Source organism: Nicotiana sylvestris, chromosome 10, assembly GCF_000393655.2.
Source record: "Nicotiana sylvestris chromosome 10, ASM39365v2, whole genome shotgun sequence".
Classification (NCBI taxonomy): Eukaryota; Viridiplantae; Streptophyta; class Magnoliopsida; order Solanales; family Solanaceae; genus Nicotiana; species Nicotiana sylvestris.
In genome coordinates this window covers 131700606-131727825 of record NC_091066.1, presented here as the reverse complement: position 1 = coordinate 131727825, position 27220 = coordinate 131700606, and the positions used below count along the sequence as shown (strand labels likewise).

Sequence of the window (27220 nt, the reverse complement as noted above, 5' to 3'; positions counted from 1 at the left end):
AGAATATAATTTTTTTAAATGATATTTATTTAAAATAAATAAGGTGTTAACCTTTGCTACAGGAGGTAAAAATTCCTATATATTATTTAATAATTGGTTAAAGACACATGTTTTTTATTCATTAATTTAATGCAAATACCAAATATGAATAAAATTATATTTTATTATAGAGTGACATTTAATTGTCAAAAACTTAAGGGGTAATAGTGAACTCAATCACTAATTAGTAAACCAATTCTAACACGCAGGCCTAGTATTACCCACAAAAACCGATAACGACATTGTGTATATTAGTGGTTCCTTTTGCTTCAAAGCCTCGAGAATTCCGCTCTAATTCTGTATTTATATACAACCCCATATTAGTATCAGTTTACTGCATTCTAAAACTAAACACTTACCCTAGTAATAGAATACTCAAATTCTCGTAGCTCTAATTTTATCTCGTTTAATTTATTGTTATAAGCATCATGGGCAAAGTCAAGATCGGAATCAATGGTATTTTCATTGTGATAAAATTGCATTTTTGGTGTCGCCATTTGTTTATTTACCTTTCTTTTTATAATGATTTATTGGTTTTTATTTAATGCATGTAGGTTTTGGAAGAATTGGCAGGTTGGTTGCTAGGGTGGCACTACAGAGTGATGACATTGAACTCGTCGCTGTCAATGACCCCTTCATCACCACTGACTACATGGTTACTCCCTTTCTCTTTTAACTCATTTGTTTTTTTAATATCTGAAATTCACTGTGATTCATTGACTCCTATGTTAATTCCTTGTTGTTCATATTATTATAAGTTTAGTACGTAGCCATGACTTGAGAATGTTCCATATTCATTACCAAAGGCTGTGGCCTGTGGCTTCGTTTAAACCCTTATTTTTACCATGGACCAAAAATATATATGTGACAAATCCTGAAAAGTAGTAGTATATAAATAAGTATATGTGAATCACTTCTGAGTTGGAAAGGAGTGTTTCTTTTACAGTTTACCAACTACTCCTATTTGTTCTCACAAAATTAATTGAGGCTTAATCTATTGTCAGCATTGCTTATCTAAATAATCAGAAAAATCTTCTGAATCCAGATGAAACGTGCCCAAATGTGTGTGTGATTCTTTTCCTGCCTGGATTTTCTTTTTGTCGCTTTTCCGCCGGAGGCTAGTTACATTTTTTAACTTGATTGGGTCTACAAATTTAAATTTTCAATTTTCTGTTTACTACTTCTCGACAAATTGTGAAACTTCATTGTTGTAGTAATTTCAAGACTGAGTTTTGGTTTCATGTATTTAGTTGCCATATCAACTTATCATAACTGTATAATTCCTTTATTGGTCTCATAATTTAACGTGCAAGGAGTTTTGTCTCAGCACAATAAATAAATGCCTGATTTTCTAGCTGATTTCCCATACTCATCACTAATGTACATTTAGGTCTGATTTGAATTTTGTGTTTTCTAGACCTACATGTTCAAATATGACACTGTTCATGGCCAATGGAAGAAACACGAGCTTAAAGTTAAGGATGAAAAGACTCTTCTCTTTGGCGATAAGCCCGTCAAAGTATTTGGTGCTAGGTAATTAATTCTATTTCCTAGATTTCAACCTCGCATTACCATGGTTGTGTATTTCATTTTTTATTTTCTTACTTTTCTTTGTGTGACGAACAGGAACCCCGAAGAAATTCCATGGGGTGAGGCTGGAGCAGAGTATGTTGTAGAATCCACTGGAGTTTTCACTGATAAAGACAAAGCCGCAGCCCACTTGAAGGTTTTCATAGTTTATTTTCATATCTATACACTGACAGTTTAAAGAATTTATGTTAATGCTGATCCTGAGGTTCCGTCTAATTTTCATAGGGAGGTGCAAAGAGGGTTGTCATTTCAGCACCTAGCAAGGATGCGCCCATGTTCGTTATGGGTGTCAATGAGAAGGAATACAAAGGAGATGTTAACATTGTCTCTAATGCTAGTTGCACTACCAACTGTCTTGCTCCATTGGCTAAGGTTATTAATGACAAATTTGGTATTGTCGAGGGACTTATGACCACAGTCCACTCTATTACTGGTAAATTAATCCCCTGATTAGCTAGTATGCTTCATAGATACATTTCTTATGTTTGACTTTATGGATCATTGATTATGATGTATTGTTATTCAGCAACTCAAAAGACAGTCGATGGTCCTTCGATGAAGGACTGGAGAGGTGGACGAGCTGCTGCTCATAACATCATCCCTAGCAGTACAGGAGCTGCCAAGGTATTATTATACATAACTGCCAAATTGCATTTCTTATGACGTGAGATTGAAATTTATTCTGTGGAACAGACAACTTTTCCCTTTTGCCTGCATTGCGTAACATGTTCTGTCCAAATCTATCTTTGTATATTTCATATATCCTGTATGCTTAATGAGCCGGCCCACACTCCAAAAGGCCAAGCATAATTTGCCCTTTTCCTCCCTTTATATACAATTATTTCATATATACATAAATACTTATTTGCTTCTCTTGGAAATTGTATACTTACTATAGCTTTTATATTTGATTATGCAGGCTGTGGGCAAAGTTCTGCCTGCACTGAATGGAAAGTTGACTGGAATGTCTTTTCGTGTTCCAACTGTTGATGTTTCAGTGGTTGATCTTACAGCGAGGCTTGAGAAAGCAGCCACCTATGATGAAATCAAAGCAGCTATCAAGTACTAACCGTTTTGAAATTTTGTTCTAATTGACGAATTTAGTTAATCTTAGGTCTAGAAATTTTGCAGGTAGTTACTTTTTGTGAACTAATTTATTTTGTACAGGGCTGAGTCTGAGGGTAAAATGAAGGGAATTCTTGGCTACACTGAAGATGATGTTGTCTCATCTGATTTTGTGGGTGATTGCAGGTGAGAATCCTATCACATTACTTACCATCTAACAGATCTCTAGACTAGATGCAGCGGGTTCAACATAACTCACTGTATTTAGCTCGGACTATGTATATATATTTAGCTCGAACTATATTATATGTGTGTGTATCAGGTCAAGCATCTTTGATGCCAAGGCTGGTATTGCTCTCAACGGAAACTTTGTTAAGGTTGTCTCGTGGTATGACAACGAATGGGGCTACAGGTAAGGGTTTACCAGAGTTTTTACCTTGTATTGGACAAGAAAATATTGTATAAGATGTTTGTGACTAAAGGTTGATGTAAGGCTGAATCTATTACAATACTTTGTTTCGAACTATGGATATGTATGTAGAAGAAAAATTTGAAATACATACATATAATAAGATTATACTCATTGTGAATCCATTGACTCTAGATGTAGAATTACCTTCTGTTTGAGACACCTGCCTATGTAAATACTACCTTTACTGTTTTCATGAAATTTCTAACAACATACTGTACTGTACTTTTTTGGTTGCAGTAACCGTGTTATCGACTTGATTCGTCACATGGCGACTGTTGCATAAAGAATTTTTGTTCTATCAATGGCGGCTTGTTAAAGTTCAGTTAGAAGAACTGAAGAGCCTCTGGAATAATAGAGAAGTAGAGATCAGTTGCAGTATGCAGATCCCTTCTTTTATTTTTGGAGTTATATTAGAAAGCTTCTAAGAATTTTTCGTGAGGATTTTTTTGTTATAGTTCAGTCGGAATAATAAGACGATAAAGAGTGCATTCTGCTAATACTTTTATGTTAGAAAGATGCAAATTTTGGTACACTGAGATATTCTTTTTGGGTTTCTACATGTGCTTTTTTGTGTATGTCGAATCGTCGACTTTCACTTTTCAATTGTATTGCAGTAGTTACTATTTCTCTTTTGCACCTTCCTTATTCTCCTATTAGCTATGTGAAACTAAAAGAAAATATGTTAATTTTGTTACACAATTGAATTCAGTGTTGTGTAGGCTAACTTAAGGGCAGCCTATGCGCGGGGTCGGGGAAGGATCGGACCACAAGGGTCTATTGTATGCAGTCTTATCCTGTATTTTGTTAAGGAGAGTAACAAAATCATTTTGTAGGCTAACTTAAGGAGAGTAAATCATTCCCCACCAAAAAGTTCTATATTTTCACAACTCAAAATCCAAGGCCTCTTGATTAAGGCAAGGGATTTCAATCATTCCACCTCTCCTCTTGATGGTCACATTACTTATCAATTAGGAATTGACACAAAACGTTTGTTATCATAGCTTGGGAAAAAAAAAAAAAAGAGCAGCAAAAATTCTTGCATAATATATGCGTACTCACTCACATGTAATCAAATCTAAAAGCATTGTAAAGAAAATTATTTTCAAAGATAAGCTTCATAATTTCCTGACAGAAGCAAATGGATGAAATTGGCAGATTAAAAAAACTTGTAAACATAAAGAGATCGAGGAGAGTGAAGGTTGAGGACGAACTGCAAATGGCATTCTTTTGCACCAAACGGGGAAATTATGTTTTTATTACCAGAAAAGGGCCAAATATACCCGAGAAAAAGTTTAAATATACCTCCAAATATACCCTTGCGGTAATACTATTGGTTGAAATATACCTCTCTTCCGTTAAGTTTATCCAAGGTGGACATCCAATCCTACGTGACACTGACATTTGATGAGGTGGACACCACATGCATGTCACTTCCGCGTCCCTAACCCATTTTACCCCTCCTTTATTTGTTTTTTCCACCGCTTATATTTTCTACCCCTCCACCACCATTGCCACCATAACCGCCACCACGAACAATATTGAATTTCCAGCTAGTCAATTCAGACCAAATCGAATTATCTAAACAGTATAAGATTGAATGCTGCCCATCTACAAACGCTTTGAGCATCTGGGTCTGCAAAAAAAACTTCAACTAATCACCCTCAATAAGGGGGGATTTATATGGAGGGGAGTGGGGTACGTGCACCCATACTTCCCTCCCTAGGTAATGTATAAGCAATACTAAATTTTAAGATTATCTACCTAAATTATTGTGCCTAGTAATGCTCAATTGATTGCCCTGGTGCATTGGTCATTAAGTGCCCTTTTTGTCCCTCATGTCAGCAGTTCAATCCCCATATAGTTCTTTTTAGTTTACTTTTTTTATAATAAATAAATAAACAAATTCATAATTTCCCATGTCCTTTTTAATTAACATAATGATGCACATATATTGTTAAAAATCTAGGATACGCCCCTGCCCCCAATATCACGCACACTAGTAGTATATAAAGAGATTATCTAGTTTCTCGAGGAAGAGAACCTCACCTGAAATTCGAGAAGCTTCGGATAGTATTGAATCCATGCGAGCAATGAGGGGAGAAATAAACATATATAAAAAACTAAACTTTAAAATACAATATTGTTCATGTGGTGGCAATGGTGGTGGAGCGGAAGGAAATTTCAGTGGTGGAAAAAGAGAAAGAACGGAGGGGTAAAATGGGTTAGGGACACTGAGAGGGCATGTACGTGACATACATCCACCTCATCAAATGTCTGTGCCACGTAGAATTGAATGTACACCTTGGACAAACTTAATGGGCAAGGGATATATTTGAACCAAGAATAATATTACAACAATGATATATATGGACTCAAAGTATAACTAAGGTAAACTTAAATCTTTTCTCATAATAAATGAGTATATTTGGACCTTTTCCGTTTTATTACTGAAAGATTTTACCAAGAAGATATTCATACAATTAATAATCAATAAATAAAGAGTATGATAGCGGGAAAAAACAAATAAAGAATATAAATAAAAGGGTAAATTCGTCTAATTGTGATTCCTATAAGAACTTGTTCTACAGTTTTTTCCACAACGAATTGCCGACTTTCTCAATTCCACTCCTCGGCAAAGGTAATTTCCTCTCTGATTTTCCTACCGTTATCGTGATTCACTAAAACCCTAGGGTTACATTCTGGATTTTTGCAACAAAACACAAATTGCACCATAATTTTCTCTTGTTTTAATGCTTCTTTTTTCCAGGCGTAACAGTTATGTTGCAGCGGTTCGGCTTAAACATGGAAGCTATCACCAATGTGTTTAAAAGCGTCATTCGCCCAAGTTTGTTTCCTTTCATTTACTCTCTACCATTTCTACCTTGCGTTTTTTTTTTATACTGCTAATCCCCAATTTCTTTGTTTTCCCCTGCAATTTCAGTTATTTTAGCTCCTGTTTATACGACCACAGCTTATATTGCCTACAGAACAGGATACATGTACTTTTCTTTACCCTTTACCTTTTTGCCTTTTACTAGTAGTATTTTTCATGAGAGCAGATCACATTAATGATCTTAACAATTATAATACTATTGATTGCATAAAAAAATTATAATACATTATGGACATTAATTTGTTGTTGTAGTTCTATAACTTGATAATGTATAAATCCTTTCATCTTCAAATTTCTTGCAATCCTGTTCTGCAACAGAGTTTCTGTACATAATTTTGAATTTCTTTTACCAGAAATTTCTGCATTCTGCTCGTACTTTTCTGTTTTTTGCACCACAATTTTTGCATTCTGCATACATTTTTTAGTTTCTCCCCTATATTTGTCTGGATTCTGCATATTTGATACAGATGTAGAGATGAATCTGATACTGTTCAAAGCAAGTAAGAAGGAAGACATTGGGGGAAAGGGGAAAAAGGAGGGTCACATGAGAAAAAGAAATCTGTTATAAGTGGATGGAAAGACTTAAGGGAGGGATGTTTTTGGTCAATTTTCTGAAACTTAAAGGACGTTTGTATTTAAGTGAAATATTATAAGAATATAGTGAAAGTCGGGCTGAAACAATAAGAATGATTTTGGTTAAAAGCTCTTATTAGTGTAGGTAAGTTAAATCCTTACACCTATTATGGACAGTTATCTGTAGTTGTAGTTCTATAACTTGATAGTGTAAAAATCTACGTAATTAGTATAAAAGTTAGACTTGTTGTTAATTTAATTTTTCTCCGTTATTGCATTCCTTTTCGTTAAATGGATACATCACTTTTACACCAAGCCTTTTAACCGCCTTCTGCCATTCATATGAACTACAATAATAATCTATTAGAAACTGATTGGTGTTTTCTTGTTCTGATCAGTAATCTTGTAATTTCTTTTGCAACAGGTTGTACAAATACGATATTAATAGAAAAAGGTTGTATGATGAAAACAACTTTATAATTACTATTACTACCTTACTTTTGGAAAAAAATTCACATTTTGTCTCATGAGGAACAATTCTCTAAATGTTGTATGCAGTGCTGAAGATGCCAAAAAGCCTAAACCAGAACCTGAACCTGAAAGGTGACTCATACTGTCTTATTCTTTATTCTCATAAGGGAGTTGAGACAAATATTTATGTTTCTCACGTGTTCAATGTTACATAGGGAAACAAGCGACATCAGTTTCACCATCTACCTTTGTCCTGGTTCCAGAAACCAATAGATAATAGAGATTTACTTTGATCAAGGTAAGATAATTGCATTACTTATTCCCTACTAATTTACAGACTTCTTTCATTTGTTGAAGACTTATTTATGTGTGTTTTTGCTAAAAAAACCTTTTATATTACATCCTCCCTCTATCTCAATTTATGTGACACTTTTCGCTTTTTGTGATTCAAACTATGCGAATTTTTTACCAACATTTTAAATGTATTTTTTCATCATATTGACATGAGAAGAATTGTTTCTCATATAGTTTTGATATCTAAATATTAATATTCAAATATTGAGTTGATCTAATCCAATTTAGTTTCGAAAATTTGTCAAATTGACTTTCGAGGAGTGAAAAGTGTCACATGTATTGGAATTGATTCAAATATGAAAAATCTTGTGGTGTTGTACTTTTCACAAAGTTTTCAGACTGCCTAAAGAATACATAAACTTCCTTTCAGTTTCACCTCCAAAACAAAAGTTTCTCAGTATGCAGGCAGATATTCAATTGGACAAACGAGTGACAAGCAAACCAAGTAAAAACGACCAATCGTGACTAATTTTATAGTTGAAGGACCAGCGCAAGAAGGGGTTGTATATGGAATTAGAAAGTTTTATTTATAGTGTTAGGGATACTTCACAGTCTAAACTTAAAGTAGATCTCAAACCTCAAAATTGCGTTTCACCTCCAATATCTAAATTTTTGTATGTTATTGTCCAAGCTTAATGACCCTGAGGTGATGATATCCTAATCATAGTTTCAGTCGCGAAAAAATTTCCGCATTCGATGTTTACCCCATCCAATGCATGCATGACATGTTTTGCGCATTTTTTATAACTTTTTGTGTAGACACAGAGTGCACGTAAGTATTTTCCGTTCCTTTGCGCATTCTCTATTACTAGGTCTGGCCTACAAAATCATATGCAATTTGCAGTGTATGGTGTGATTTAATTTGAGAGGAGAAAGTAGCTTTGGTCACATATAATTATTTCTTCCCTTTGTATCCGGTTTAGCACATAAAAACGCCCATTTATTAAGCACTTTTGGTCCAATAGCAAATAGATCTTGGTTAATTAAGGGAAGAAGTCCTTATCTAACATTTCTGATGCAGTAAAGTATACAGTGTAAGAGCTTATTGTGTATAAGTTATATTACTAATGCAGATATGTTATAGGTTACAACTATTACTAATATATGCTATAATCCCAAACAGGATGCAGTCGGCCATTGAATACTTATGTCGCTCCATTAAATTTGTCTCAAATCTAATACTATATTATAGGCTGAACTATGTATAATTTGGAGTATTTATTTATTCCTGGCCATGTGAATGATATTAAAGATAGTTTTATTTATAGAGGTTCCTTTCTTACCTTTTTTTCCCCTTCACTACAGGTTTTGTTTTGAAGAAAATGGGAAGATATACTTTTACAGCATGCGCCTATGGGCTACGCACGTTAAACTCTTTAATCAATTTTTAATTAGCAAGATTAATATACCAATGTAGTTAATTATCTAGACATGTATTTAGTTCATTAGGTGTTGCTACCACATTTTTACTACCCTAGACTATAGTATCTTGGAATATAGTCAATTACAACATATGGTTGCAAGTTTTTTCTATTCAGTGAATACAATACCTATCAGTTTTAACTGTTTCTATTGAGCTATAAGGCACTCGAAACCTTTTAGTTGTGGTTATTTTTATTCCGTTATAGATGAACTTTTTTCTTTTGGCAAGAAATCTTTTAAGCTAATGAAAACGTGGTAAAGTGCTTTGCCGTTAACTTACTCTTTTGATAATTTCATTTCTGAATAATAATTGCTAATTAGTGGGCCTGATCTTCCTAGACAAAATGGAGGCCATAATCACTTCGAGACAGCCCAACCCAACAGCTAAAGCAAAGCTTTATGTACGTTAAAATATTGAAAATTGCAGGGGCACCCTATTTGGTTGCCTCCATTTAATCTATATCAATTTTTTAAAAAAGTTTTAATTTGTACCCAGTTTTTAAACAACTTCAGCCCCTTTCTCCTCCTCCTTCTTTCTCTGATACTACCACCGTCTTAAGAGAAATTTTCATTCTGTTTTTAACATTGTATCGGTAGAATTTTTACATTAGGTGAATACAATGGTTGCAGCAGTAGAAGGAACATCTTTGGATTATTAGTGTTTTGTGTAACATCTGTGGGATAATTGATTGTTAACTTGAAATTTGTGAAATATTTCAGTGCTGATTCGATTTTTACAGATAGAACTTGAGCTTTGCCATTTATATTTCACTTTTCTTGCAAAATGTTACTTCAGCTTATAAAGTGCTTAAGTTTTTACAAATGAACTAAATAACTTCAGCATCTTCTGCTGAAGTTTTTGAAAAAGCTTATCCAGGACAAAAAAAAAATTCAACTTATTTAGTGCTGAAGTTTTTACAAATGAACTAAATAACTTCAGCATCTTCTGCTGAAGTTTTTGAAAAAGCTTTATGACAAAATTAATGAATCCAGGACAAAAAAACTTAAGCTATTTTAGTGCTTAAGTTTTTACAAATGAACTAAATAACTTCAACATCTTATCCAAGACAAAAAAACTTCAGCACTGCCTTTGCTACTTCAGGCACGTCTACTAGAATGCTGAAGTTTTGCGTGATTGCCTTTGCTACTTCGGCCCTGTATGCTGAAGTTACGCGAAAAAGTGGGTACGCTTGCAATTTTTTTTTGCAAAGCGGGACACAAGTTAAAACGTGACCCAAAAAGCGGGTATAGATGCAAATCCCCCGTTAAATAGCACGGGTTAGACAGTTTTCGGATTGGTCATTCAGAAATAGCCAGTGATTGCCAAGTCATTGAAAAATAGCTACTATTTTGCTGCAACAGTGACCGGTCCAGCATAATATACTAGAGTTTGGTGCACCTGTGTATGACTTTCTAGCATATTATGCTGGGCCGGTATACTTTGCTGGAACTCCAGTTGGTGCACCTGTGTATGACTTTCTAGCATATTATGCTGGACCGATATACTTTGCTGGAACTCCAGTACTGGAGTTCTAGCAAAGTATACTGGAACTCCAAACTCTCTAGTATATTATACTGGAATTCTAGTATATTATGTTGGAGTATTTTTCGAATTTTAAACAATGTTTTCGTTCAAATTTATCTTTACATGAAAAATGGCTAAAAATACTTCTAAAAGTGCAATGGAGGGAATTAGTATGATGGTAAATAAGAGAAGGCAAAAGGGTCCTCAAGTGCATAACCGGGTTGAAAATTATGTGCAAGATGATAGTGGATTTGATAAAGATGGACAATACAATGAACAAGAGGAGGAAGTACAATATGTGAAAAACTTCCAAGGGCAAAGAAACAACAATCAAGGCCCAAATCAACAACAATGGCGACCATAAGGAAATCAAGGAAATTGGAATTCAACAAATCAAGGTAATTGGAACAATCAAAACAACCAAGGGAATTGGAACAATCAAAACAATCAAGGAAATTGGAATGGTCAAAATAACCAAGGCAATTGAAGTAACAATAATCAAGGCTATTGGGGAGGTAACAACCAAGGAGGGTGGAACAAAAACAACAACTTGGGGTCGGATTTTCAAAGGCCCCCGATGTTTCAACAACCGAGCAACCCACCTCCTTATCCTTCTCAAGGTCCGAGCTCTTCCAACAATGAGATGGTACGAGTTGATAACATGTTTAAACAAATGATGGTGAAGAATGTCGACTCAGATGCTCAACTAGCCTCTCACAACACTTCAATTCGCAATTTGGAAGTTCAATTGGGCCAAATCTCGCAAGCTTTGAACACTCGTCCTAAGGGAGCACTACCAAGTGATACGGTGGTGAACCCGAAAGGTGGAAACAATACGGGACATACCATGGTCGTTACTAAGTGGAAAAAGGTGGGGATGCAACCACCTCAAGCCAAAAGAATATTGTTGATAATAAACAATTGGTACAAGAAGATGAGATGCCAAGCAATAAAGTTTAAGCAAATGATGAGGTGAGAATTGATATTGAAGACAATGTGGAGGAGACTCAAGAAGAAGTGAACCCGTCTAGGAAGCACATTGTGGGCATACCGGAGTCGGTAGTGCCAAAGGCTAAGGCACCAATACCAAGGCCTCCTCCCCCATATCCTCAAAGGCTTGCCAATCAAAATGGCAAGAACCAATTCAAAAAGTTCATTGACATGATGAAGAGTTTATCTATTAACATGCCATTGGTTGAGGCCTTGGAACAAATGTCGGGATATGCAAAGTTTATGAAGGACTTGGTGACAAAGAAGAGGTCGATGAATTGTCTGACTATAAAAATGACACATCAAGTTAGTGCAATTGTGCACTCAATGTCTCCTAAATTGGAAAATCCGCGCGTTTTCACAATCCCATGTACAATTGGAAGTCTCGACTTTGCCAAAGCTTTATGTGATCTTGGGCGAGTATCAACTTGATGCCCTATTCGGTGTTCAAAACTTTGAGAATTGGGAAACCAAGACCCACATCGATGAGGTTACAAATAACGGATCGTACAATGAAGAGGCCTTTGGGTATTATTGATGATGTGTTGGTTCGTGTTGACAAGTTCATCCTCCCGGCGGACTTTGTGATTCTTGATTGTGAAGTGGACTATGATGTGCCTATTATCTTGGGTAGACCTTTTCTTGCTACGGGGAAGGCTCCTGTTGATGTGGAAGTCGGTGAGCTCACCTTCCGGGTGGGTGATGAAAAGGTGATCTTCCATGTGTGCAAATCTATGAGGCAACCGAATAGCAATGAAGTTTGTTCGTTCGTGGACTTTGTGATCGATGTGATTATTGATGATGCTAGTGCCACAATGAATATTGAGGATACTTTGGAAGCTGTTTTGCTCAACCTTGATGATGATGAGGAGAAAGAAGGGTATGTGTAATGTGTGAATGCATTGCAAGGAATGGGGTCATACACTTATGAACTCCGCAAGTTATCCTTGGATCTTGAAAACCGGAAGACTCCTCCAACAAAGCACTCAATCGAGGAGCCTCCCACTTTGGAGTTGAAGCCATTGCCTCTGCATCTCTGGTATGAATTCCTTGGCCCTTGTTCTACTTTACCGATTATTTTTTCCTCTTTTTTGACTAACGTGCAGGTAGACTCCACATTGGCGGTTCTACAAAAGAGGAAGAAAGTTATAGGATAGAAATTGGCGGATATTTGGGGCATAAGCTCCTCTTTTGCATGCACAAGATTTTTTTGGAGGAGGGTGCCAAACCCTCTGTTGAACAACAAAGGAGGCTAAATGAAGCAATGCAAGAAGTGGTCAAAAAGGAGATCATAAAGTGGTTCGATGCTGGGATTGTTTACCCCAGTTATGATAGTTCATGGACTTCTCCAGTGCAATGTGTCCCAAAGAAAGGGGGCATGACTGTGGTTACCAATGACAAGAACGAGTTAGTTCCTACAAGAATAGTGATCGGGTGGTGAGTGTGTATGGACTATCGCAAGCTCAACAAAGTCATAAGGAAAGATCATTTCCCGCTTCCCTTCCTTGATCAAATGCTTGATAGTTGGCCGGCCATGCTTTCTATTGTTTCCTTGATGGATACTCCCGCTACAATTAAATTCTTATTGCTCTGGAGGACCAAGAGAAGACTACTTTCACATGTCCCTATGGTACTTTCGCATTCTCGTGGATACCATTTGGGTTATGTAATGCATCGGTGACTTTTCAAAGGTGTATGATGGCTATCTTCACCGACATGGTGGAGGATTTTCTTGAGGTTTTCATGGATGACTTTTCCATGGTTGGGAATTCTTTTGATGATTGCTTGAAAAATTTTGATAAGCTTGGCAAGATGTGAGGAGATAAACTTGGTATTGAATTGGGAGAAATGTCACTTCATGGTCGAGGAAGGCATTGTCCTCGGCCACAAAATTTTAAAGCATGGTATTGAGGTCGAAAACGCCAAAATCGAGGTGATATCTGAACTCCCACCCCTACATCCGTGAATGGAGTGAGGAGTTTCTTGGGTCATGCGGGGTTCTATCGCCATTTCATTAAAGATTTTTCCAAAGTGGTGAACCCCTTGTGTAAGCTTTTGGAGAAGGATGCCAAATTCCATTTCAACGAGGATTGCATTAAGGCATTTGAATTTCTAAAGTTCAAATTGACAACTACTCATATTATTACCGTACCGGATTAAAGCTTGCCTTTTGAGCTCATGTGTGACACAAGTGATGTGGCGGTTGGAGCAGTTTTGGGGCAACGAATCAACAAAATATTCCATCCGGTCTACTGTGCTAGTAAGACATGAATGATGTCCAAGTCAATTACACAGTGACTAAAAAAGAGCTCCTTGCTATTGTCTTTTCTATGGATAATTTCCGCCTGTACTTGATCGGTACTAAGGTGATTGTCCACACCGATCATGCGGCGCTTCAGTACTTAATGAGCAAGAAGGATTCAAAGGCAAGATTAATGCGGTGGGTGCTTTTATTGCAAGGGTTCGATCTAGAAATTCAAGACCGCAAAGGCAGTGAAAATCAAGTGGCGGACCACTTGTCTCGATTGGAAGAGGAGGGAAGGCCACATGACAGTCTTGTGATTAATGACTCCTTCCCCGACAAGCAGCTTCTAGCCATTTCAATGACCGAGATGCCATGGTTCACCGATTTAACAAATTATCTTGTGAGTGGCATTGTACCGAGTGAGTTATCCTCAAACCAAAGGAAGAAGCTCAAATAGGATTGCCTTGGCTATTATTGGGATGAATCGTACCTCTTTCAGATTTGTACCGATGGTGTGATTCGAAGATGTGTGCCGGAGGAGGAACAAGTGCAAATTCTTGAGGCTTTCCACTCTTCACCATATGTTGGTCACCATGGTGGAGCTAGAACGATGGCAAAAATGATGAGTTGTGGATTCAATTGGCCTACACTCTACAAGGATGCTAGTGAACTTGTCAAGCGTTGTGATGAATGCCAACAGGCTGGTGGAATCTCAAAGAAAAACGAAATGCCTCTCACCACCATTTTGGAGATAGATATTTTCGATGGTGGGGTATTGATTTCATGGGTCCGTTTGTGAGCTCTTGTGGTAACACCTACATTCTAGTCGCGGTTGATTGTGTGTCTAAATGGGTGGAGGCCGTTACTTTGCCCAACAATGAAGCAAGAAGTGTAGTGGCATTTTTGAAGAAGAATATCTTTACAAGATTTTGTACTTCAAGGGCTATCATAAGTGATGGGGGTTCGCATTTTTGTAACAAGGCTTTTGATACCTTACTCACCAAGTATGGTGTCACTCACAAAGTCTCGACCCCCTATCACCCTCAAGCAAGTGATTAAGTGGAAGTCTCCAATAGGGAGATCAAGAGTATTTTGTTAAAGACAGTGAATACCAATCGGACAGATTGGTCAAAAGAGCTTGATGATGCTTTATGGGCTTATCAGACGGACTACAAAACTCCGATTGGGATGTCTCCATACTTGTTGGTGTTCGGGAAAGCTTTCCATTTTTTGGTGGAACTTGAGCATAAGGCCATGTGGGCTTTGAAAAAGTTGAACCTTGAATGGGATGTCGCCGCCAACTTAAAGGTGACACAATTGAATGAGCTAGATGAATTCCGGTACCATGCATATACAAATTCTTCCTTATACAAGGAGAAGATGAAGTACCTCCATGACAAGTACATCCGAAACAAGGAGTTTAAGGAAAGTGATATTGTGTTATTGTTTAATTCTCGGTTACAGATGTTTCCGGATAAGTTGAAGTCAAAATGGAGTGGCCTATTTGAGGTTGTTGGTGTGACACCATTCGGTGCACTGGACTTAAAAAATAAGAATGATGAAGTATTTAGAGTCAATAGACACTGGGTGAAGCACTATCTTGGAAAAGTTTATGATGACCATGTGGTGGCGATTCTTCATTTCAAATGATTGGTAATCTATGTCGTGCCGCGACGTTAAATCAGGCTCTTCTTGGGAGGCAACTCATGCGTCTTTTCTTTATCTTTTTCTTCTTCTTTAGATAGGTTTCGTTTGTGATAACTAGTTTTAAAGTGTATGCAAGAATAAGTGTACTTTGCAGGAACTGTGCCCAGAAAAATAGGTAAGTTTTGAAAAAGTGCGGACCACACATTTATTGTGCGGACCGTACAATTTTGTATGCTACAGCTGTCACGACACAAAATCCACTAAAGGTCGCGATGGCGCTGGACACCACTGTCAGACAAGCCAACAGTATATAGTTAATTTAGTTCTCATTTAACATTTTAGAAATCATAATTTCCTTTGAATAAATAGTGAACGATAGACTTTACAGAGTAAATAATAATGTTCTTAACAATTTCAATACTGAACAACTCGTAATCACCCCAAAATTCGGTGTCACAAGTGCATGAGCATCAACTAGGAGAATAAATTAAATACAACATCCATCCGGAATACAAATTTGGACAGGAAAGAAAAATACAAATACTCGAAAGGAGACTCTGCTGACTGCGAATCATAACATAAGATGCAGCTCACCTAAGTCCCTGTATCAACCACGCCGTTGCGCCCACGAAGCAACTAGACATACATGTGTCTGTACAACAAAATGTACAACAAGTGTAGTATGAATACAAAAACAACGCGTTCCCAGTAAGTATCCAGTCTATCCTCGAAGAAGTAGTGACAAGAGGTCGACTCCAACACTTACTATGGCCAACAATAATATACCGATAATATAATTAATCATGAATTTTATAAAACGACTGCAAACTCAATAACATAAAACAAGTAAATAATTCTTTTGTTAATAGGAGATTTTCAAATTTATTTTCATCATATATCAATTTATCTCAGGCCAATCAGGAAATATCATTTATTATAAATGTCAAAGCAATCAATTCAATCATGTGCAAATCATGTCGAGGTCGTATGACCCGATCCAACATAATATTTAAACGATGCACTGCCGAGTGTCGAACGGCCCAAACCAACACATAAATATAAACTATGCATTGCCGAGGGTCGAAAGGCACGAACCATAGATGCATCTATTAACTTGCCGAGGCAAACGACCCACTCCCATGAGAGTAGTGAAAATTTACCCCGCTCGCGGAATATAATTGCGACACGGTTACACATAGATTTCTTAAGTTATCATAATATTCCTCAATTCTTTTCAAAACAAGAAGTTCAAATGAAAACCTTTAAAATCTTAAATCCTCAATTTCAATTCTTTTCAAGACAATTATTACGCAACCTCAATCTTGCTCCTTCTCAAGGAAAACAATAACCATAAATCAAATAGCAATATCAACAAGGCATGATGTAAACCTAACATTACCCAGACATAGGCATAACTAGTAGCTACGTACGGACTCTCATCACCTCGTGCATACGTACCCCCACAATTAAAAGCACATATTAGTTTAGTTCACATATGGGGTTAATTCCCTCTTACAAGGTTAGAAATGAGACTTACCTCGCTTCAAAGTTCTATAGCCGGCTCCCAAGCCTTTCAAACAACTCAAAGCGGTGCCGAACGCTCAAAAACTAGCTAATAAATGAGCAATACCATAAATATATACTATAACACTCATTATAACCCTATTTACAAAAAATTTCAACTCCGTTTGAAAAGTCGATAAAAATCACCCACGGGCCCACGTGCCCGGATTTCGAAAATTTTCGAAGATAAACTTTACCCATAACCCCATGAATTCAAATATATAATTTATTTTGCCCAAATTCGTGGTCAAAATCCAAAAATACCAATATCTAGGTTTTTCTTAAAAATCCCAAATTTCTACAAATTTTTATGTCTAAATCCACATATAAACCTTGTATTTAACTCACAACTAGTAGAAATCACTTACTTTTGATGATGATGGAACCCCCTTTCAAAATGCTCTCAGAAATCGCCTAAGTCCAAGTGCAAAATGAGGGAAATGAGCTAAGTCTCCGAATAAAAAGCCCTTGCTACGGACGCAGACGTCGCATTTGCAACATCTGGCTCGCAGTTACGATGGTCACATTTGCGAAAAAGGCATCGCAAATGCGAGACAAAGCTATCCCTGCCAAGGTCGCATTTGCGACCAAGTTCTTCGCAAATGCGAAGGGGACATCATCGCAAAAGCGACCAACAGTTCGCAAATGCAAACTCCCCAGAAAATCCCCACCCTCGCAAATGCGAATCCCTCCTCGTAAATGCGAGTTCGCAATTGCGATCCAAAACCTCGCATTTGCGAGACCTGTAGCCCAGACCCAAAAGCAGCAGAACCAGCATAACTTTTTCATCCAAAAACTGATCCGAAACACACCCGAGGGCCCCGGGACCCCGTCCAATCACACAAACCAGTCCCATAACATAACACAAACTTGCTTGAGGCCACAATCACATCAAACAACGTCGAATTCATGAATCATATCCCAATTCTAGCTTAATGAACTTTAGAACTTCAAACTTCCACATTCGATGCCGAAACTTATCAAATCACGTCCGATTGACCTCAAATTTTGCACACAACTCACCTTCGATGTTACGGACCTACTCCAACTTCCGGAATCAGAATCTTACCCCAATATCAAAAAGTATACTCCCGGTCAAACTTCTAAAAAAAATTTCAAATTTCTAACTTTTGCCAAATGACTCCAAAATGACCTAAGGACCTCCAAATCCACTTTGGGACACGCTACTAATACCAGAATCACCATACGGAGCTATTCTAAGAATCGGAATCCCAAACGAACATCGATAACATTGAAATGCACTTCAACCAAAATATATGAAATTCTTCGAAAATGCTAACTTCCACAAAAGGCGCCGAAAAGCTCCATGGTCATCCAAAACCCGATCCGAACATACACCCAAGTCCGAAATCATCATACGAACCTGCCGGAACTTTCAAATCCCGATTCCGAGGTCGTTTACTCAAAAATCCAACCTTAGTCAATTCTTCTAACTTAAAGATTTCGAAATGAGAATTTTCTTTCCAAATAAATTCCGAACTTTCCGAAATTCAATTCCGACCACGCGTAGAAGTCATAATATCTGAAGTGAAGCTGCTCCTGGCTTCAAACCGCCGAACGACGTGCTAGAGATAAAACGACCGGTCTGGTCATTACATTCTCTCCCACTTAAACATACGTTGGTCTCGAACGTGCTAAGAACTGCTCTGGAGTTGTCCGAAATCATTGCTTAACACCTCGTGCACCTACCCGTGCTACCACAACTCAATTGAGCACATTTGCTTGAGCAAATCTGAAGATTCCCCTTTTGTTTAGTCAAATTAGCCTTAGAGACAAATTCCAACATCCGAAATTTTCCACCAGGCCCGCTTTCAACATACGAACATCGTATCAATCCCTACATACTATACCAAAACATGGTTGCACACCCTTGCCGAATTCACACCATGCATCGCATAATTCTTGTGACCATAATGTCATTCTCTGATGCCAATAGCCGAAACTTCACGAATCTGAGGCTCACAACACACCTCATGACTTATATAAGTCATATTCCAACTCTTGTAATACTGCCATGACGGAAGAGATGTGTAGGAATTTATAAACAATTTTCAAGTTAACAAATCATTTAGTCTATTCTTCTGACAAGAACCATTACCTCATTCTGAACCACGCAAGGATAATTGCTCTTTAATATACTTCATATAAATCTGATCACACTGATCCCAGGTACAATAATCTCGTCTTACCCAGTATAAGCTGCCCAGGAAATAAGCCACCTCAGACACTGCCAAAAATATCGTATGATGCCACAATGTGCCAACAAGCTACAAACATGAATATGATACATAAGGAAAACGAACTCTGGAAAGAACTACTCAACCCACATGACTAATTTAAACCACCGAAAGAAGTTATGAACCTTCCTCAGAAAATGAGAAGCAAAACACACAATAATATATATAGGGGGACTGTACTCAACATCACGCTGTTGCGGCGTGCAACCCGATCCATGCATGATACCGTTGCAGCGTGCAACCCGATCCAACCATGATACCCGTGGCGGCGTGCCACCTGATCCACACATAATAATCTACAAGGAATTACTTATCGAGCTAAAATGCTCATAACTATAAAATAACCGAATATCGGCCACAAGCACGCCAAGTGCATAACACTGTCCCTAGGGAGACAGATAGCGCCATACGCTACAAAACTCAAGCACGACTAAGATGCGATATGTGATCTGCACCTCGAGAGCCATCCTGCTCACATAATATTATCGTTATGCGGAACCTCATCATGTATGTAATTGATCAAGCCGTTTCACAACTCATACAACACAATATAGTATTACATGAATTAGCCGATGACGAAATAACATCCAACATCCGAATACTCCTCCATAAGGAGCGCAATGCTAAAATGAACACATCCAGCCTGATATAGAGCCTACATTCACATTTAGATCCATCCACGAACCTCAAGCCGATTCTAATCATACCACACTGGGCTAATAACCTTTCAAGGATCCACAATAACCCCTTTTCCCATGACACACAAGAACAATCATCAAATTTGGAACAAACATCCACAGTCCACAACCAAATAAACCGAGCGCCCTTCAGGCATAATTCTCACATTAACGTTAGTGCCATAATCTCCATACTTGGTTTCAATCTTTAATTAATTAAGTGACTACCTGTCACACTTATACCATCTTCCCGTGGGATACGCTCCCACGACCTCCCACACCAGGTAACAAGTTTGCACACCCATACCACCGGCCATACTAATGCTGTAAAGCGAATCAGGGATCCACAAATCAATACACAAATCCTCTTACACATGACACCGATCTCAAGTGACGCTGAAGATAATACCAGCTTGCCTTAAACATCTAAATCCCTTTCTGCTCATCCGAGCTTGTGACATTCTTGTCAACACCAAACTGCAACCTTGATCCTCAACTTCCAATTCCCATGCCACTCACTGCACCCAATCATGCCAATACGCAAGAGTACGAGAATTTCATCATAACCTTTGAACCACTAATAGATTAACACTTCGTCATATAGAAACATTTTACTTAGCTCATTTCAAGAGAAGCATCGCAACACGTGACTGAATTCTCATAATCCGCAGAAAATACCAACCTCAAGTAGTGGTATAAACCACCATAACCCTTCCGGGACCCATCTACACATAACGGCCATTATACTCAAATGCCTCCAAATACAATCAATTACGGCAGCCGTCAAGCCTCACACATACCGCAACAAATCACATAAATAACTTAACCCGCTAAAGGAACTGATCCTTGCCATCATCATGCCAATTTAACCATTGCTAACTGATCCAACTTCTTCTAATTTACTTTGGACTTGCCTTAGGAATAATAATAGCTTCATTCAAACATAATGAACTCACATCCGCACTTAGCCCGAGTGACCTTATTTCACGAGACCACACTGTCTCAAAACCCACAAACTATCTCATTGCCTCCTTATGCGCATATTCACATCTCCAAATGGTACACCCATTCTGACAATTCCTTTATGAATCCGAAGTCATTTCCTCTCATTCTTCCAATACTACACCGCAGATCGAAGATAACACAAAATACTCCAATCCCCTTTTTCATAATCCGCTACAAAAGCTCGATACTCAACCATACTACAGACTAGAAATCCTTAGGCACAACACTTTAACCTTTGAATCCACTAGGACCGTTGTTGAGAGTCACCCACTCTGACTTGTTCCGTAATATGATCAACTCCAAGGTACTGCTAGCTCCTGGACACCCTTTCAAAGAAGCACCCAGCTGAATCATTTTCCTTGTAACTCACATCCACACGAAGCAAGAACTCTGAGTCTTCCCAAAGCTTGAACATCAATCTATAAAGGCCAAATATATCACACATTTCCCAAATCCTTTGCTCGAATTACCACTGATATTTGCTCTCCTTAGTTGTAATAACCCAAAATATGCGGATAACCAGAAATCTCATAAATAAATGACCATGCAATCCAACCGTAGGCGGTGGGACTCTCCCACTTAGCTTGGAGCCACTTATTACCTAACTATGGGACCCACCAAGATCCTTATCCCCCGTTGACATGGTCTTGCACAATCAACCCACCAAATTCCTCGAACTCATTATGTTAGCATTTCATGAACACTCTAAACCACTAACCACATTTATATCTTCGACCTCTTACCGGATAGCCAGTATTCTCCGTAGAAGCTTCGTCAACCATGCGACCGCTAACCTGCTCACAGGAGATAATCCACCTGTGAAAGTCACATGCCGACATCTCCCAACGTCGCTGCACTGGGCACATTTACTACAAACTCGGTAACCCATCCTGAGCCTGTGCCCATTCACTAGGTGTACAAGTCCATTCACTCCTCATGGACATCAACTAAAGGTGCAACAGTATATTCCAATCCAAAGTCATGTTGTATCCTTCTTCCTATCAAGCGGCTCCTCCCAGTCGTGTCCAATCTCCCGCCATATAATAGCCAATATTCCAAATTAAGTCCGTAGACCTAGTCATTGTTCACCATGAATCCCAAATTACTCTAAACTTTTCTCAAGATATGTAGTCATCCTACTACATAACCCATATGTTACTCTGCCACTCTCCCACTTTGGTCAAACTGACTCCTTTAAGCAACTATTTGACTCTTGTTTCTCACTCTTGGCCTTCGAGAAGTTTATCCACCGCAGGACACCTTCCACATGTCCTTCCTCATCCTTCGCTTCCCAATTGTTTCCTTAAGTCAAACTCCATCTCCATAGCATTTGAACTAATAGATCGCTAACAACTTTAAACCCCTTCGAAAATCATCTTCCTCGAGCCATCAACACCAGGAACACCGATTCAATCCTGAACCACCGCACACCGCGAATTTTGATAACCACTTCTCCGAAACTATATCACACTACCCTGACCCGAGGGAGATTTGACGAACATCATAACACCGACAAACTTAACACATTCGATCAAGGGAGACAACACCACATTACTTGATGAAAGTTCTACCACGCTCGAAAATACCAAGTCTCGTTACTCCATTAAACCCAAATCTGAGCATTCATAGTCTGATTGCCTTTCCTCCACCGAAAATAAAATATTGAATCTCTGAATCATGCACCAAGAAAACCTCCTTTCAAGTTATTCACTACTTCGACATATAGGCAAGCACCCTACTATTACACAAATACTGTGAGATAGCAACGAATGAATCATCATAACTATCAATGCCAAATCTCAAAGCCTCAGGTAATACTGATACTGTGCTAAAATGACAGAACGACCTTTTGCAAGGTGACGACAATAGTCCAATCAAATACGCAAGGAGAATCATCCTACACCACATCTTTTGTACTATTGAAATTCCTCGATTCCCAATTTATAACAAGCGTTTCATGTCACATAAGATTGAATAGGAAGGCAATGAAGGCATAAGCCTCAAGGGAATCAAATCGCACGATGAGGAATCAAGAAGGGAAGTGCTCCAAATAGCCCTGTATCCTCTTGAAGATAAGTACAAACATCTCTGTACAGATCCGCAAGACTCTACTAGACTTGCTCATGACTCGTGAGACCTAAGTGAACCTAGTGCTCTGATACCATGTTGTCACGATCCAAAATCCACTAAAGGTCATGATGGCGCCCGACACCACTGTTAGGCAAGTCAACACTAAATAGTTAATTTAGTTCTCATTTAGCATTTTAGAAATCATAATTTCCTTTGAATAAATAGTGAATGATAGACTTTACAGAGTAAATAATAATATTTTTAACAATTTCAATACTAAACAACCCGTAATCACCCCAAACCCCGGTGTCACAAGTGCATAAGCATCAACTAGGAGAATAAATTAAATACAACATCCATCTAGAATATAATTTTGGACAGGAAAGAAAAATATAAATACTCTGAAAGAGACTCTGTTGGTTGCGAATCATAACATAAGATGCAGCTCACGTACGTCCCCGTATCAACCACACTGTTGCGCCCACGAGGCCACTAGACATACATGTGCATATACAGCAAAATGTACAGCAAGTGTAGTATGAGTACGAAAACAACGTGTACCCAGTAAGTATCCAGTCTAACCTCGAAGAAGTAGTGACGAGAGGTCGACTCCGACACTTACTATGGCCACAATAATATACCGATAATATAATTAATCATGGACTTTATAAAACGATTGTAAACTCAATAACATGAAGCCAATTCTTTTGTTAATAGGCGATTTCCAAATTTATTTTCATCATTTATCAGTTTATCTCAGGCCAATGAGGAAATATCACTTATTATAATGCCAAATCAATCAATTCAATCATGCATAAATCATCCCAAGGTCATACGATCCGATCCAACATAATATCTAAAATGTGCACTACTGAGGGTCGAATGGCCCGAACCAACATATAAATATAAGTTGTGCACTACCAAGGGTCGAACGTCACGAACCATAGATGCATCTATTAACCTGCCGATGCGAACGGCCCGCTCCCATGAGAGTTGTGAAAATTTACCCCGCTCACGTAATATAATTGCGACACGGTTACACATAAATTTTTTAAGTTATCATTATATTCCTCAATTCTTTTCGAAAATAAGAAGTTCAAATGAAAACCTTTAAAATCTTAAATTCCACAATTTCAATTCTGTTTAAGACAATTATTATGCAACCTTAATCTTTCTCCTTCTCAAGGAAAACAATAACCATAAATCAAATAGCAATATCAAAAAGGCATGATGTAAACCTAACACTACCGGGACATAGGCATAGCTAGTAGCTACATACGGACTCTCATCACCTCGTACGTACGTAGCCCCCACAATTAGAAGCACATATTAGTTTAGTTCACCTATGGGATTAATTCCCTCTTACAAGGTTAGAAAGGAGACTTACTGTCATGACCCGGATTTCCCACCATCGGGTGTCGTGATGGCGCCTACTATCAGAGCTAGGCAAGCCAAATATTTAAAACACCTTTCCTACTTTCTTTCAAACAATATAATAAACGAGACAAAATCTAAGCGGAAGACTTTAAATCTAAAGCAACTGAAAACCAAAAGTGCGGAAGTTTAATACATATTACTACCCAAGGTTTGGTGTCACTAGCTCACGGACTACTACAGAATACTACAAACAATGTCTGAAAGGAAATACATCATGTTTGTCTGATACAAGATGAACAAACGAAAAACATGGAGAGAGACATCGGCCTGCGAACACCAGCTAGGCTACCTCGAGAGTTCCGGGACTGAAGATAGCTCCCAGAAATCCTACGGCTGTGGTTCGTAAGCTGCTCCCTGATCTGTGCACAAAAATGCATGGAGTGTAGCATCAGCACAACCGATCCCATGTGCTGGTAAGTGCCCGGCCTAACCCCAGCGAAGTAGTGACGAGGCTAGACAGTACCTACCACAATTAACCTGTACAGATATATATACAACAAGTGCAAGAAAACAATAACAAGATAATACAAAATAAAACTGGGAGGGGACATGCTATCGGGGAGTAACAAATAAAAATGAAATATCGGAAATAAATAGAAAAAACTCCGGTTTCCATGATATATATATATATATATATATAGTGGACGGCGTGCCACACGATCCCATAATATCATATATAAGTGGACGGCATGCCACACGATCCCATAATATCATATATAAGTGGACGGCGTGCCACACGTTCCCATAATATCATATATAAGTGGACGGCGTGTCACACGATCCCATTATATCATATATAAGTGGACGGCATGCCACACGATCCCATATTATAGTTCATAATATCTGACTTCATATAGTAGACCCCTTTAGGGGAGAATAACAACTCAATACCTTTAACTCGGCAAGGGTACAACTAACAGCCCAAAATATCCCGACAAGGGAGAATATATATATCAGTCTACACATCCCGGCAAGGGAGTATTCACAACACATTCTCCTTTTAAATCATTCTTCCTCAACCGTTCACATTATATGAAACTTATCAAATAAACAAGGAGCTTGTGTCACATTATTCGAATTAAAAGCAATCAAGACTCACGGTCATGCTAGACTCCGGTGCATAGATAACCGTCACCATGCCTATACACCGTACTCCACATTAGCAAGTAGCAAATATCATCCTAATCCTATTCCCTCAAGCCAAAGTTAGAACAAACACTTACCTCGAATGCTCCAAACTCAACTCACGCTTCTAGTATAGCTTTACCTCTTGATTCCACCACCAATCCGCTCGAATCTAGTCATAAGTTACTTAATCACATTAATAATTACTAAATGAATCATCCCCAATGCATGAAAATAGATTTTTCAAGGTTTTTCCCAAAAAGGTCAAAAATACCCCCGGACCCACGTGGTCGAAATTCGAGGTTCAGACCAAAACCCGGTTACCCATTCCCCCATGAATCCAAATATATGATTTGTTTTTAAATCGGACCCCAAATTGAGGTCCAACTTCTCAATTTGTAGAAAACCTAGGTTCTACCCAAAACACCCAATTTTCCCCATGAAAATCTTTGATTTGAAGTTGAAATTATATTAAAAGATGTTAAGGGATAAAGAAATTAAGTTAGAAATCACTTACCAATCGTTTTGGAGAAGAAAAGTTGTTTGGAAAATCGCCTCTTAGGTTTTGGGTTTTTGAAAAGTGAAAAATGACTGAGATTTCCGAACTTGTATACCTTTCTGAGGACCTGGCGCGGACCGCACAAAAATGTGTTGCGGCCGCGCCGAGTGGGAGAAAAATTGGGGCTTCTCTGAACCCTTCCAGCGCGGACCGCATTGTTTTGGTGCGCGGCCGCGCTGGTTGACCTGAAACCCTAGCCCTTAGACTCAGCCACGCGGACCGCACAAAAATGCATCGCGGCCGCGCGGCTCCAGCGCGGACCGCGCGGAAATGACCGCGGCCGCGCTAGTGTCTGCAACACCTGAACCTGCATTTTCTTAAGTCCAAGACCTCCCGGGCCCCATTCAAAACTCACCCGAGCCCTCGGGGCTCCAAACCAAACATGCACACAACCTTAAAAACATCTTACGGACTTACTTGTGCGATCAAATCGCCAAAATAACATCATATACATAGGATCAAGCCTCAAACACATGATTTTCTTTCTTCAACTTTCATAACTCAAACTCTCCATTTTTAGTCTGAAACACGTCATATGACGTCCGTTTTTAGCCAAACTTTACAGATAGTGCTTAACACATATTTAAGACTTGTACCGAGCATCGGAACCAAAATACGAGCCCGATACCTATATTTTCTAACCCCTTTTTCATTTCAAATTTTCATATCAAATTTCAGAAAAATAATTTCTTTCAAAAATTCATTTCTTGGGCTTGAGACCTCAGAATTTGATTCCGGGCACACGCCCAAGTCCCATATTTTTCTACGGACCCTCCGGGACCGTTGAATCACAGGTCCGGGTCCGTTTACCCAAAATGTTGACCGAAGTCAACATTATGCATATTAATACCAAAATTCATCAAATATTTCACATAATTCACATATTCTAACATAAAAACTTTTCGGCTACGCGCCCCAACTGCGCACGCCAATCGAGCCAACTAAAAGCGAGGTTTTCAAGACCTCGAAAGCGTGGAACAAGGAAGAACTACGGTGATGACCCTTCGAGTCGTCACATTCTCCACCTCTAAAACAACCGTTCGTCCTCGAACGGACAAAAGAAAGAAGTACCTGAGTCGGGAAATAAATGAGGATAACGGCTCCGCATATCGGACTCGGACTCCCAGGTCGATGCCTCAGGAGGCTGACCTCTCCACTGAACATACATCAAAGGAAAACTATTCGACCTCAACTGTCGAGCCTGTCGGTCTAGAATAGCCACCGGCTCCTCCTCATATGA

The 27220-nt window shown here is 38.5% G+C and overlaps 2 protein-coding genes across 2 annotated transcripts; both read left to right on the top strand.

Annotated features, from left to right (window-relative positions):
• The first annotated feature begins 344 nt into the window (after positions 1 to 344).
• Positions 345 to 3802, top strand: LOC104237332 (glyceraldehyde-3-phosphate dehydrogenase, cytosolic). The gene is made up of 10 exons (XM_009791467.2): positions 345 to 495; positions 594 to 694; positions 1457 to 1572; positions 1666 to 1765; positions 1855 to 2062; positions 2156 to 2253; positions 2549 to 2691; positions 2797 to 2880; positions 3017 to 3106; positions 3404 to 3802. Exons 1-10 carry the CDS (start codon positions 468 to 470, stop codon positions 3447 to 3449), a joined length of 1014 nt encoding a protein of 337 aa, XP_009789769.1. The 5' UTR covers positions 345 to 467; the 3' UTR covers positions 3450 to 3802.
• A 7278-nt stretch (positions 3803 to 11080) lies between these two features.
• LOC138879968 (uncharacterized) lies at positions 11081 to 11826 on the top strand. The gene is made up of 2 exons (XM_070159617.1): positions 11081 to 11228; positions 11396 to 11826. The coding sequence occupies exons 1-2, from the start codon at positions 11081 to 11083 to the stop codon at positions 11824 to 11826; spliced, it is 579 nt and encodes a 192-aa protein (XP_070015718.1).
• The last annotated feature ends 15394 nt before the right edge of the window (positions 11827 to 27220 follow it).

Coding starts and splice junctions, on each gene's coding strand:
- LOC104237332 (XM_009791467.2), top strand. CDS start 468: ATGGGCAAAGTCAAGATCGGAATCAATG. Junction 2,063..2,155: donor CACAGTCCACTCTATTACTG/GTAAATTAATCC, acceptor ATTGTTATTCAG/CAACTCAAAAGACAGTCGAT. Junction 2,254..2,548: donor GCAGTACAGGAGCTGCCAAG/GTATTATTATAC, acceptor TTGATTATGCAG/GCTGTGGGCAAAGTTCTGCC.
- LOC138879968 (XM_070159617.1), top strand. CDS start 11,081: ATGGTGAAGAATGTCGACTCAGATGCTCAACTAGCCTCTCACAACACT. Junction 11,229..11,395: donor TACGGTGGTGAACCCGAAAG/GTGGAAACAATA, acceptor TTGATATTGAAG/ACAATGTGGAGGAGACTCAA.